This window comes from Chaetodon auriga, chromosome 7, assembly GCF_051107435.1.
Source record: "Chaetodon auriga isolate fChaAug3 chromosome 7, fChaAug3.hap1, whole genome shotgun sequence".
Classification (NCBI taxonomy): domain Eukaryota; kingdom Metazoa; phylum Chordata; class Actinopteri; order Chaetodontiformes; family Chaetodontidae; genus Chaetodon; species Chaetodon auriga.
Window position 1 is genome coordinate 5,618,011 of NC_135080.1, and position 14,850 is coordinate 5,632,860.

The window sequence follows — 14,850 nt, forward strand, 5'->3', positions numbered from 1 at the left end:
GAAATGAGTGTGATGGGATAATAGCTGCAGTGGTGATAATAATGACCGCAAGTCCTGTAAGTGAGAGATTCTGTTGATTCAGAGGGAGGGAACTGTATACACTGTGTCCTCACACACAGACAGTATCTGCCAAAATCACACAGAAACACATGCATTTCTGCATATCTGCATTTCTGCACATGCTAATTATAATGTCTGTGAGGAAAATGTCAATGCAGACTTAAACATCAGCTGTATCTCAAGGAGAAAAGGACATTAACATGTGTGTGTTCTTTTTCTTGCCTATAGACGTGGAAGAATGAGTTGGGTTTGCAAGAGGTTTCTTAGCAACTGTGCAGGCTCACCCTATCCAGCTAAAGACTGGTGCTATTTATCTTAACATGGCTGTTTTCCCTACTACAGTAATTACCCTTGAGAGATCAATGAAACTTATTTCACATCTTCCAGGCTCTGTAGCAGGCAGTGTTTTTTCAGGCTAACTCAAACTCTTATGAACATTTATCACCAAAAACCGTCCTCACAGTGCAAAAATACAAGATGCAGATGTGAAACTTTGCTACATTACGAAAGGGGAAATTTTTCATACACATCTTTTATCTGATAACTCAGTAAATCATGTAATCTGTACAGCCAACTGGGGCTCTGTGTGCTTTTATATCCTCAGGATCTACTCTACAATGATGTTTATGCCTTCATTGTAATTTCCAACAAACATCACATGATATTTTCAACATTGTATGAGTTCCTTACGGTACACTTATCTGGAACTCACGACAGAAGTAAAGCTATCCTGAATTATTACATTCTCTCCTGATCTCTCAGTCTACAACTTTCCAAGTTTATAAGCCTATTAGTTCAGTCTCATCTGTAGATAATGCAGTAGTTTTTAAACAAATCACTTTATTAGACTTTTCTTTCACTGAGTTATGTGCTTTTTGATGGGACTCCTCTGCTGAAAGTAGTTTAGTAATTGGGGTAATATTCTTACCTCATACTTCTTGACTGACATAGAATCCAAGTAGGCCAACTTTATACAATAAAGCTCCATTAAGGTACTTTATGTCAACCCCACTGAGAACTAGAGGAAGAAGACCAACTATAGCAACTAAACACCCAGAAAGGAAGCTGCAAGAGACCAAATGAAGACTGAAGGCTGCACTTACATTTATCAGGTTGCCAGAAACACAATGAAATGTTCATGCTGCATTGTGATTGGAAGAAGCATATCTGTTTGCTGACATGTTGACAGCAATTTGATAAGTCAACAGAGAATAAGTTATCTGTGGCACTGCTGTCAATATGTGTTTGAAGATGCTACGGCAGCTAGGTTCTTTTGAAATAAACTTTACCAAGCCAATTTTCACTATGTGTGTGTGATCAACTTCACAAACAGCAGTTCTAAACCCACAACTTTCCTGATGATTAACATCACAGAGATTTCTAATTAATTAGGACTTTTGCAGAGATGATGGAGATGACCACTGTGTCTGACTTGATAGTTGAGTTGTTAGTGAAGGTACAGCATGAGTCAGGAAACTTACAGTAGTCTGTCCATTAATAAAGTTTGTGATTGCAATAAGTATGATCAATTATAGTCTCTGTCACCTGAACCATGCCATGGGGAAATGAAGCCTGTTAGGGGGATGTGTTGTCGCTATTCACTGCAAGCCATGATGAATATCTGATTCACAAGAAATAAGTGAATACGTTTACGGATGCACTTACATTGCTTCGTCCCCTCAACTATGCAGCAAGATCCCAACAGAGTCTAAAAATCAGGAGTTTTCCTGGGTTTGTTTGTTTGTTTGTTTGTTTGTTTGTTTTACTGCTAGAAAGCAGTTTTTTTTACATGCAAATGCAGAAGTTTGATGTAAATTGAAAAATTCAGTAAGTGTTTACCAGGTTTTTGTTTTTTTTTTATTGCCTTCCAGACAATTGTTTTTTTATTTTACATATTATATTTTACCTGGACAGAGGTATTAAAGAGCTAAAGCTGCTTGGGTTTTATAGTAATGTTGATCAGGATTCACAAACGAAAGGATAAATGGGCTACATAAATTTCATTATGCTCCCAGTCCTTACGTTTTGTTTGAATTATCCCACAAAAAAGAAAAAAGACAGAAACCAACTGAACTACGATATAAGCATTTCTTTTCTGTCATGTCTTACTAACAATCCGTATCTTAGAAACAACTGTCATGGCAATATTAATAACAAGTAATGCCATTGCTTTTGCATGGAAATAAACCGTGGGTAACTGGTCTCCATGGAAAACTACCTTTACCCCATTACGCTGTGATACAGCAATCCCAAGGGTGATGATTGAAAATGCATCTGCTGAGCTTTGAGCGCGCACTTTGTGGACAGTTTCTGCAGAAACACCAGTTGCCACCTGATCTGACGGGTGAGAAACGTGCAGGTCAGGAAAACGTCCTTAATGCCTCTGCAGACAAGAGAGCGAAGGGGGTGGGCAGAGGATTGCATGACATGCCCCTATGTCACAGTGTCTCCAGTGGACACTTTGATGATCTGATGAGGAGCCAACCACGCAAGTTTTCTTTCTGACAGCCGCAGCCTCTGGTCCTCCGTCGAGTGGTTCATGACTAAATCACAACTGGATCACAACTGGAAAGGTAAAGTTTCACTTCTTTATTTTGGGCGCAGATTTGGTTTTATGTGATTAAGCACGCTTCTAACGGAAATGTGTCCCCTCCTGTCGTCTGCTGTGCCGTTTTAATGGGTTTCTTTCTCGTGAAAAATAATTTCTACTCATGTTGTGTTTATGTTCTTGAGAACTGTTGTAGATTTGAGCGTTTCCGTTGGACCGTAACGTTTTTCAACTGTAGACTATTTTGAGTGAAATAGGGTTTTTGACCAAACATCCGCTAAAAATGTAATTACAAAGTAATAATGAACTGAAACGCATTTTTTGCCACTGGAATGAAATTGCATTGTTCAAAGGGCAGTTTTGACAGTTTTTCTCAGTGTATCTCCAACATCAGCTAACACTGAAACTGGATCTCATATTTCCCCCTGTCTTGTTATTTCTTTTAGTTCTCAGTTGAGTCTGTGATGCTGGAGCAACAATGTCACAGCTGTATTACAGGAAAACTGACAACTCCTCATACAGGGACCGCATCCCTCTGCGGATCGTGCGGGCCGAATCCGAGCTCTCTCCCATGGAGAGGGCCTACCTGGGGGCTGTTGAGAAGGGGGACTATGCCAGTGTGAAACAAGCCCTGGAGGAAGCTGAGATCTACTTCAGGATCAACATCAACTGCATCGACCCCCTGGGGCGCACAGCCCTGCTCATTGCCATCGAAAATGAGAACCTGGAGATCATTGAGCTGCTGCTCAGCTATAACGTATATGTGGGTGATGCCCTGCTGCATGCCATCCGTAAAGAAGTGGTGGGGGCTGTGGAGCTGCTGCTCAACCACAAGAAGCCACGTGGGGAAAAACAGGTACTCGAGATCAATGACATAATCTTGTTTGCTGTTTAATTCCCGCAGGTGTGTCTCTTTTAGACTGTTAAAGTTTGGGTATTGTTGCTAACCTTTTTAACCTAAGTTAAGTGATTTTGAGTTTCCAGTTTAGCATTCACAAACCGTTTGAGAGCCACTCTGCTTCTGCAACAGAATATGAACCAACCTGCCCACACAATGATGTCTTGTGCAATTAATGTATTGTATACTCATATTAGTATTTTTTCACTAACTTGAGAACAGTTTCCAGAAGCCTTTGTGGAGGTAGTGACATCATTGAACAGGGTTTTGGGCGGACACGTCATGACGCCTCACTGTCAGCTACTAATCCCAGTTAGCTTTAAAATGTGGTTTCCCTTGTGTGATATTTTCTTTTCACTTACATCTTACTCATACATCTTTGTGAATTGCAAATGTACTTGTGTGTCCATGTCTGTAGCTACCAAAAAAAAAAAAAAAGGAGTCAGTGGGGCAAGTACAGTATGTGATGCCTTTAATGCCTCTGTTTCAATGAGAACCTTCCTGTTAAGCAACAAGTGAAACGTGGAAGATTCATCAGTTCATTAATATCAATTAATATTAGGTTATTTCTTTCATCTTCCACTCTTTACAGCAGCATTTCAGAAATGATCAAAACATTTTTACAGAAGTGATTTCCTCTGTCTCTTAGTTTCAGGCAAGGCTGTGTTTATTTTAGGAAACCAACTCTTATTTTGTGCCGACATGCTGCAGCACTGATGCTCTTTGATGTGCTGCTGTGGATCTTTTTGCCACAGCTTTTACAACAAAAAGTCGCTCTCTGGGGTTTGTGTATCAGGCAGTTTGATAAAGGCCCCAGAATCTTTCAAATAAATTCTAGACATCTTTTTAAATTTATTTTTTGATGCTGCTGGGTCTCCCTGTAATGGACATGGTGTATTCTGTGAAGAGAAGTAAAAAGGAAAAAGGGTGTAGTTGCTTCCAACCAGGAAGATATTTTGAGGCCAGCTGAACCACAAGCCATTAGCTGTATACTTGCTGTTAGACATCATGGGTAGAGACACAAGACAGATGAATCAGACCCATTCAAACCAGTTGTTTCAGTTCCTGTGAGGGTTTTAAAAAGCACTTTTCTTTTGTAAAGTATTTGACAAAAGTATGCTTTACTGTAACTTTTCATGTCTGTTCATTTGTGTGTTTCTCTCTTGGCTTCCTGAAAAGGTCCCACCAATTCTGTTGGACAAACAGTTTTCAGACTTCACCCCAGACATCACTCCAATCATCCTTGCAGCCCACACCAATAACTATGAGATCATCAAACTGCTTGTACAGCGAGGTGTCTCCATACCTCAGCCACATGCTGTGCGCTGCAACTGCGTGGAGTGTGTGTCCAGTTTAGACGTGGACGGCCTTCGTCACTCGCGCTCTCGTCTTAACCTCTACAAGGCCCTTGCCAGCCCGTCACTCATCGCCCTGTCCAGTGAGGATCCTTTCCTCACGGCTTTTCAACTCAGCTGGGAGCTGAAGGAGCTCAGCACGGTGGAGAACGAGTTCAAGTCAGAGTATGAGGAGCTGTCCCATATGTGTAAGCAATTTGCAAAGGACCTCTTGGACCAGACCAGAAGCTCTAAAGAGTTGGAAATAATCCTCAACTACCGAGATGACATCAACCCTCTGCTGGATGAGAACACTAGTGATCTGGCCCGACTGAAGCTGGCTATCAAATACTGCCAGAAAGAGGTAAGCTCTTTGATAATTATGACATCCTCTTTCTCAGATGACTGCTGAGGCCTACAGTGGTATGGTACAGGAGCAGCGCAGGAAATTACAGGAACACACCTTTGTAACACTGGTACACATACCAGGTTTTACAACAAGGGTTAAGTATTAGATTCTTTCAACAACATGAACTGGATAACAAGAATGGTGCCAAGATGAGCTGTGAGTGGCTTGAGATGGGTGGAGATGTCCTTGGGGAGTTTAGAACAACATGTAATTGTCAGGCTCTTAGCGGTGCATTACAGTAGCCCTCTCAGACGATCCCATGACAATTGGATAATTGGGGATAATGATGGAATAAGTGATGGCTATTTCCCTGAACTACATACTCATAATATTTTAATTAGGGAGGGAACCTTTTATGGTCTTTTAACATATTCTTTGGGGCATTTATCCCATGGATGCAATGCCAACTTTCTGTCACTTGTTTTGAAATAATGCTTGTAAAAATTTGCACATTGAGATAACACAGCAACAGCAAGAATAAGCAGGGATTTAAGTGTTACTTGTGAAGTTTATAGTGGATTGGTCACCACATTTACAATAAGTCTCATTTCTCTTCTGCGAGGATGTGTGGCATTATAGTCTTTCACAAGTAAAAGAGAGTTCAGGATTGTGTTTTGTTGTTTCCTGCACAACAGACTACATTATACAGTAGAGACTGAATTTTAGTATATTTTTTTTGTTTCACTCATCACAAAGACTGCTTAGAACTCAGAACTTAGTATTTGCAGAGTGAAAGGGTCACACTACCTGTGCATCGCTCATCTTGTACCTTTAGATTTAGTCTTGTCGTGATCATTTAAGAGTCTTTGCATGCAGTTTGCAGCGTTTTCAGTTCTCTGTTATATTTTGATGAGACAGTTGGTAATGTGAGAATGAAAGATCAGTGTGTCTGTTAGCAGCTCTATGTGGCGCAATTGGTCTCCATGGCAAAAGGACTTACGGCTGACCTTAAAGTGCTCCATGGCTATTGTTTTTTTTGTTTTTTTGTTTTTTTTTTTTTTTTTTTTAATCACAGATGGTGTTGGACAAGATTCCCGTCGTCAATTTCAGACTATATTTTACACTGATCATGTACAACCACCCAATCTGGCCCCATACAGTGTTACATGTGCTATGATGGGAACACATCAAAAAATGATATGCACCTGGAATCAATGTATCTTTTAGATAGCGGGCTTAAAGAAATGTTTAAAGCAACACTGGGCAATATTAACCCCTGGTGGCTCAAAACAACACATCAGTTTTGAACCAGGGAAATACAGAGGCAATAATGAATACGACATCTTGGGCAAGCCTTGTATATCTGTGCAAGTCATCTTGTGTAGTTAAGGTTTTGGTCTATACAGCCTGGAGTGAGGCTGAATCAGGAAAATTAAATTAACTTGATAAAACAAAGAGATCAATGCTTGCTTCACTGCAGCTGTGCACTAATTGGAGCAATTGTTTATGTGCTATTTCCTACTGTATATTTAGCTCATGCACTTCATGGAAAATAATGATTTTTGATTTCTTTTGAATTCTGAGTTTTAGTGTGTTAGTCATGCCCCATAATGTGATCAGTTGTAGTTGTATACAAGAAAATAACAGCTACAAAACACCCCTCTGGTCTTATGAGCCAGAGCCACTTCAAACGTTATTTTAATGCTCCCCCCTGTTACAGCAGGTGGGACAAACAGAAGTCTGAGAGAGTTACAAAGTTATCATTTCAACATTGTTTATTGAGGGTGTTGACGACTACTTGCTTTTGATTGGAAGATAAGCGTCATCATTGTAGGCCATTACAAGACTTGGCGCATCAGATGCCCCCAAACTGATGTTCGTTATTTGTCTGCCCTTCTCTAACTGCACAGAAGTGGTCAGTGAGAGGTTAATGTGTACTGCCAGTGTAGTATATTGTGTGTAACAATACATAAAATGTGATTGTTCATTTGTCTATTTGTGCAAACAACCAGACAAATACATCATTAAGCTGGGCTGTTCTCCAAGGAAAAGGCACCAAAGTGGTTACAGAGTTTTAATGGACTACATAAACCACCAGCACTTACTGGACGTCCACATTAATAAGGGAAAATTTTTCCTTTAATGTATTTGGTAACAATGTTGTCCTCTGTTCTCCTGCAACCTTCCGGACGCAGGCATGATGAATACATATAATTTTATGATTGACGGCAAAACATAGTCTAGTGGTTTGTGAAAAGAATCATATCGCTGTCTGAGTAGTGTTTCTCTGTACAGCATGTGAGGAAACATAAATTGACTGTTTAATGTTATCTACCAAAATTGGCAGGATAGCATTAAATTATTTTCTGTGGAAATGATTTAGATCATATTCATATAAACTGATTAAATTAATTCATTAATTAATTAGCTTTATTGATTAGCACTGTAAAGTATGGCATTAGTATGACTGTGCTGTAGGACAAAATGAATCCTGTTTTGAATGTTTTTGAAGGAGAAAGTGGTGTGACATGTGGATGGGCCAATTTTCACCTTCCTTAAATGTCCTGAGACAAAATCTGGTCCTGCCAGATGCCACCTTTTGCCTCCAGTCATGTTCGTCAAGATCACACAAGGACAGATGGGAAACATTAAACATCTCCAATTCTGCATTAATAGATGACCTCATCACCCACAATATAATGCTGTGTAGCACCATAATGGGGATCCATTTTGCTGTAACTTGGTTAAATTGAAATTAACTTCCATCACCATCCACAGATGTCCAGCAGATGCTTATATCAAATCTCACAGGGCAGAGAAAATGTGTATGGGAAACAGATTTGGCGATCACTTCTTAACAGGGGATGAGAGAGTACTTCAGAAATGTTTACCCACTTGAAACTTTTGTCTTTCAAGCTTGCAATTAATTTTGTGTCTCAGGAGTCACATGTAGTGTTTTTACAGTTGTTGTGATTTAATGTTCGATAAGTGGCATTAAACATAATACAGACAGATTTGGAGGGTTTGCAGATTATTTCTTTAGTATCTTGCCTTTCTCTCTGTGTCCAGTGGAGTGGAAAATGTTGAATGTCAGTTACATGTCTCCAGATTCTATGAGTATAGGCATAGCCTTCTAAGACTGTCGCTATTCGGTTCATCCTTGCTTGCATGCCCAGTCCTGTGAATATTTTCTGTCCTGCCCTTGTGCCAGCATGGGCCACCTGAGGTACACTGCTCCTGCAGTAAATAACAACTGCACGACCTTAGCTCTGCTCCCAAAAGTCAGTATTTTCTTCAGCTAATGCAGGTGGAGCCTTGGTCTTACGTATTTTGTATACGTTTCGCCCTCTAAGAGCTGTCACTATTGTGTGATATTACATTCCCTCAACACAGCCCTGCCGCTGCAGAGGGGTGGAACACTGATTATATAGCATATATATCTGAAAAGGCATGGCAATAAGAAATTTCAGCAGAGACCGAAAACAGAAAAAGTTGCACATTTATTTTTCTACATTTTCAACATTTTACATGTATTTTATGAAACATGCTTATTTAGATTGAAAACATAAATTTGGTTCAGGTTTTACATTGCTAAGAGAGAAAAGAAGAGCTTAAGTTTAGTTAACTATTCTTTCTTTGTCTCTTTCAGTTCGTTGCCCAGCCCAACTGTCAGCAGCTGCTGGCCTCTCGGTGGTATGATGAGTTCCCTGGCTGGAGGAGGCGTCACTGGGCAGGAAAGCTCATCACATGTATCTTCATTGGCCTCCTCTTCCCTCTGTTGTCCATCTTCTACTTGATCTCTCCGAAGAGTCGCTATGGCTTATTCATCCGTAAGCCCTTCATCAAGTTCATCTGTCACACTGCTTCCTACCTGACCTTCCTCTTCCTACTCTTCTTGGCCTCGCAGCATATAGCCTCTGCAGAACCGAACTTTCAGGGCCCACCACCCACCACTGTGGAATGGATGATCCTGCCCTGGGTGCTTGGTAATAACATACACACACCAGCATATCATGTCATGTTGTAATACACTGCTGTACATCTGTACACTAAAGTCAAACACCTTAATTTGAAGTCGAATTAAGGTGCTTACTGTAACAATGACCGTATGCATGCTACTGTACTATTCGCACAATGGTTGTTTGTCACATAACTTATATCCTGTGGAACTATACTTGAGTGATGATGTTACAATGAATGACTTCTGTTGTTTGTTCATCCTTCCAAGGCTTTATATGGACTGAAATCAAACAGATGTGGGATAGTGGTTTTGAAGACTACATAGATGACTGGTGGAACTTAATGGACTTCATAATGAACTCCCTGTATCTTGCAACAATTTCTCTGAAGATTGTCGCCTATGCAAAGGTACTTTACTAGTATTTGATAGATACAGATTAAGATTAAGGAGAATATCCTTATCTACAGTACATAGAATACCAAAGATTGCAATTGCATGTAATTAAAAAACTGCATATACTTATGTTCCTTTTCTTTTTTACAGTACAGTGGGCAAAAACCCAGAGGCTGCTGGGAAATGTGGCACCCGACTTTGGTTGCAGAGGCATTGTTTGCCATTGCCAACATCTTCAGCTCCTTGCGCCTGATCTGCCTTTTCACTGCCAACTCCCATCTGGGACCCTTACAGATCTCACTGGGCCGCATGCTCCTGGACATCCTCAAGTTCCTCTTCATCTACTGTCTAGTGTTGTTAGCGTTTGCCAATGGCCTCAACCAGCTCTACTTCTATTATGAAACAGATGAGGGCAATAATTGCAAGGGTATTCGCTGCAATCAGCAAAACAACGCTTTCTCAACGCAAGTTGAAGTTCTTGAATAAATTGTACCTGACAAATCTGCATTGTTAAAAATTAATAAGTTTGTTTTTCAGCAGCAAATAATGTGATATATGGTTGTTTGCTTTTCAGGCTGTTCGAGACGCTGCAGTCATTATTTTGGTCTGTATTTGGCCTCATTTCGCTCTATGTGACCAATGTGAAACCAGAACACGAGTTCACTGAGTTTGTGGGCAGCACAATGTTTGGCACGTACAATGTCATCTCCCTGGTTGTGCTTCTGAACATGCTAATTGCAATGATGAACAACTCCTACCAGCACATTGCTGTGAGTACTGTAGCTTACCTATTTTATCATGTTACCACACTAATTCATCTTGCATTCCTTTGCAAAAGGTTTTGAGTAATTGCTGTTTGTTTTGCGTTTCAGGATCATGCAGATATAGAGTGGAAATTTGCAAGAACAAAATTATGGATGAGCTATTTTGAAGAAGGGGGAACTTTGCCATCTCCATTCAATATAATACCAAGTCCAAAGTCTGTTTACTATCTCTTTGGGTGGATAAAGACGCATTTGTTTAAGAGACCAAATATAAAAAGGCTTGAGACCTTCGAAACTTTGGGGGTAAGGAAAGATTTGACTGGATCTGTGTTGTCACCACTGCACTGCATACATTTTTAAAGCCTGCCTCCAACCAGGCGGCTCCAAAAAATTAAGAACAAATTACCTGTTCTCTTCATGTAAACTACTATTGCAAACAGAAATGGCATGTTGTTAATAGATCTTTTTTTCTTTAACTGTAGAGACGTGCAGCTGAAAATGTAAGATTAAACCATGAGTATCAGGTAGTAATCTATTTCCACTAATATACTGTAAATTTGATTTTGATGATTCTTTTTTGATCAATGTTTTTTTTAAATGAATCTGCAGTTTGCCACAAAAATTCTGTGTATTTTTAGGCAGTTTTGAGGAACCTTGTGAAGCGGTATGTGGCCGCAATGATCAGAGATGCCAAGACAGAGGAAGGGTTGACAGAAGAGAATTTCAAGGTAGTATGCAGTTATTAAATACTGGGGCCTCAATTACCCAAGTTTATCTTTTAATTGCTGTGTAATCTTTGCTGCTGTCTCTGTCTTTTGTCTTATCTCTGCTTCTCAATAACTGGTAGGAGCTCAAACAGGATATCTCCAGCTTCCGCTATGAAGTCCTGGGAATGATGAAGAGTAAACCTCAAGGTAGAGTCACAGATAAAGTTGCAAGCTCCACCTTGGCTTACCCTGGAAACTCATTCAGATACTCTCCCAAATGCACGACTGATGAGCCTCAACAGACGCTGAACATGTTTGATGTGACCACCATCACCTTGCAGAGTGGAGCTGCCAACACCACCAGCTCTAAGGGCTCTAACGGGCAAGACACTGGTTCAGTTGTTCCGTTCAATACAGGACACCCTCACATTGAGCTATCTAAGGATGTCTCAGAGTCCGAGCCCCTCAGACGTAGCAGACTCCCCTCTCAGAAATGTGATGAAATAAATTCATTATCAGAGGAAGATGCATTGGGATGTGCTGGGCAAAACCAAGAACAGCTTCTAACTGAGAAAGTGATTGTGGAAGTCTTACAGAAAGTAGAGAAGGACATTCAGGAAATTGAACATTCTTGCAAAGAGCATGCCAAGGAAGTGAAAAATGGGCCAAAAAAATATAAAAATTAAACTGCCTGCAAATGAGAGATGGTAATCATGTTGGGGGTTTAAAACATTTCATTTTCATTCATTCATCTATAATAAATTATAAAATAGTTTAGCAAAATAAACCAATTATCTCACTGTAAACAGTATTCTATTTAAATAATATATTCAGTTTAAATAACCTTGTATCCAGTAATGTATAAAATGATATAATAAATTGTGTCATTTCACATTATACTACATGCGTTCACCTCTGATTGATAGAAGAAATATATCAATACTGGGTGAGCACTGACCTCAGTGAGTGCTGACTTAATGCTCAGGGAACTGTGAAGCAAGTAAGTAATTCATGTTTTACCTTGAGCATTTAATTCCAAAGAGTCCTGGTACCCGGCTGCCTATCCTCTCCTCTTTCACCTTGAACTGTTCTGTCACTGTGATATGCAAAAGTGTCTTGCAGCTCTTTGTCTAAAGAAAAAGCTCCTCATATGCTGAGTGTATCGAGTCTGTTTTGCTAATCTCAATTACACAGAAAGAAGTAATCAATAAAGTGCACACTGAGTAAACACGTGTGTGTGTGTGTGTGTTCAATACCTGAGCAAATTTTATACTGAAATTATACAGATGATGTAGCACCAAGTAATTCGGCTCAACTTCTTACCACCCTAACCCGTTTGGGTTGAGAAAAGTTTTACTCCTAATTCTGTTGTTGGAGCAGAAAAGGCATGCAGTGCAATCTAGTTCAGATTTATTTGCAGGATTTATTCCTCAACAGTGTGCATCATCTACTATATGTTACAAGCGAAATGGCCTTCTTGAGATCTATGTGCTACTGCATAATTTTGTAACTTGTAATGAAATTGCTCTGTGATTAAATAAAAGAATACTAGTTCAAAAAGTGGTGTTTCTGTTACTCCCCTCTCAGCTTGGTGTTCCCCTTTTCCATTTCATACAAACCGACATTACTAACTTTAAGATGGAGAGTAGATGGCAAAACAATACAGAAGCAAACAAATAAAGCTTTTGCATGAATTTGCCTGACTCTTAAATATCCTTACTGTTGAAATCCTCTCTCTCATCTTGTTTAGTGGAGAAAAGATCTCAGTAAATAGTTTGTTACCCTCTTTTTCGCTGTATATATAGTAGTCTATCTAAGCTATTGAGCTGGATACACAGTTTACATGGACATCCTCCTTCTGAGGGACTTTTCTCTGGTCCTTTGTGACCTGTCAGGGAAGGAGTATTACTTAAGGTTCTGTTGCACTCTCTTATTTGTAGGATAAATGTTAATTTGTAGATTAGTCAGATCCTACCTCAGCAATCAGATGTAAACCAACTCTGACTTTGGTATAAATTGTAAATTCATTGTTACATCTTTGCTTGTAAACAGGAAGCTTCCACACAACCTTCCACAACAGCTTTGCCATATTTGCTGTATTTGCTGTACTCACAGCTAAGCAGCAGTGATAGAATGTTGATATACTTAAGACCTGTTCTAAGTATGATGCTGAGCGATTGGACTTTTAACTTGGGTTTATACTTAACTTTTTACATACAAAACAATGAGCACATAAAATGTAATGCATTGTTATAGATTAAACTGTGCGAAAGTATATACATTTGTTAAAACTAGCTCCACATTGACCAGCTACAACATAAAAATTAATAATAATGTAATTCTGACTTCAAGCATATTTTGCTGCTAACCCACCACTGTTGTTGAGAGAGTTAAAATCCCACCTTCTTTCCACTAACCACTAGCCTAAATTCTGCAAAAAGCAAGCATGTTTGATGTTAATTGAATTACCAACTAAACAATTAAATTTAGCAGTTTTACCATTGTTATAATCTCTTATAATCCCTCTCTAATGATCTGGTGATTTGTGGTTAGAATAATAATTTACTTGTGTTGAAGGCTTTCCTACTTATCAGGCATCAAGCACCCTCCAGTGATGTCTAAGCATGTAAAAGGCTCGTGCAGTGTTGTGGGCTTAACAAAGATATGTAAACAATGGCATCACTGTATATAGAGACTGTGGACCCACAGATGTTGCTTCTAAAGTGGAAAATGTCTAAGCCTGTGCAGAACGTGAGGAAAGCCATATTCAAACATAGGCCTTAAGTCTCAGCTGCTTTATACTGCAATCGCTAACACTGAGGTCATTTGAGGTACAGTACTGTATTACTGCTATAAGCAAAGTATTGGCTGATAGTACTAGTTTTGTATCACTTTATTAGTGGTATGTTAATGAAGTTTAGTTACTATTTTTTGTATTTGGACAGATATTTGATTTCACACCTTCATAGCTTGAAGTTGCAAGCAACCTGGGGTGATGGATGAAGTCTTGTGGTTTCTGTTACCATAGCAGCTGAGAGCAAGTCACACTATCTTTAGAGAGCCAATCAACAGACTGTTTTGGTCTTTGTACTATATCTGAAGAGTTCACAGTTATTTCTTTATTTTCTACTTAAAATGAGCTTTCTCCCAAGGTACAAAGAGAGAAAGCTGTACTTCAGAACTAAACTTGCTTTATCTGTCCTTTGTGACACATGTGGTGTTGGTGTCTGTGTCAGTGTGTGTGTGAAGTGTCTGATTCTGACTCAGTGTTGTGATTGAAAGTGAAAAAGCTATGCTGCATTTAATTATCACTGAAGTGAGTTAATGGGTGCCATTATTTCCCTATGCAAGCAAGTATAGAGTCTTTAGTTTGGAAATCGGCTGCTCACTGGAATGCTGGGATTGTAAAGTTAATGTATTCCAGTCTTTGGGATTTTAGGAGAGATGAAAAGGCCGGGTGGGGATTTTGTGCCTAAGTGCTTTTCTGAAGGCCTTGACTAGTGAAGTTCCTAAGAGGCTTGCTGCCGTGAAAGTGTCATCTTTAATGGACACACTGTTTGCTGAATAGTTCGTTTTCTGATATTTTAAACTTTTCTACTTTCAGGCTCACTGGTTAAACATACACATAATGCACCAGCTTAAGCACGGCCACCGAGGCTCAAATCTCTACTGCAGAATTGGATCCTGGCTGTTTCTTTTCCCCCTTTTTACAATCCATTGACTTAGCTAGCCAGGGGTACATTACTTTCCTGCTCAGATCTGGAACATCTGGCTAGCCGGGAGGTTAAACAACATGTGGCAGAATGAATGGAGTAAGTGATGCCACTTGGGTATGC

General features: G+C 39.6%; 1 protein-coding gene across 1 annotated transcript; it reads left to right on the plus strand.

Annotated features, from left to right (window-relative positions):
* The first annotated feature begins 2,553 nt into the window (after positions 1-2,553).
* trpc4b (transient receptor potential cation channel, subfamily C, member 4b) lies at positions 2,554-11,849 on the plus strand. The gene is made up of 11 exons (XM_076735065.1): positions 2,554-2,633; positions 3,055-3,464; positions 4,686-5,204; positions 8,839-9,175; positions 9,418-9,557; positions 9,694-10,007; positions 10,118-10,313; positions 10,416-10,610; positions 10,790-10,831; positions 10,946-11,035; positions 11,155-11,849. The coding sequence occupies exons 2-11, from the start codon at positions 3,087-3,089 to the stop codon at positions 11,698-11,700; spliced, it is 2,757 nt and encodes a 918-aa protein (XP_076591180.1). The 5' UTR covers positions 2,554-2,633; positions 3,055-3,086; the 3' UTR covers positions 11,701-11,849.
* The last annotated feature ends 3,001 nt before the right edge of the window (positions 11,850-14,850 follow it).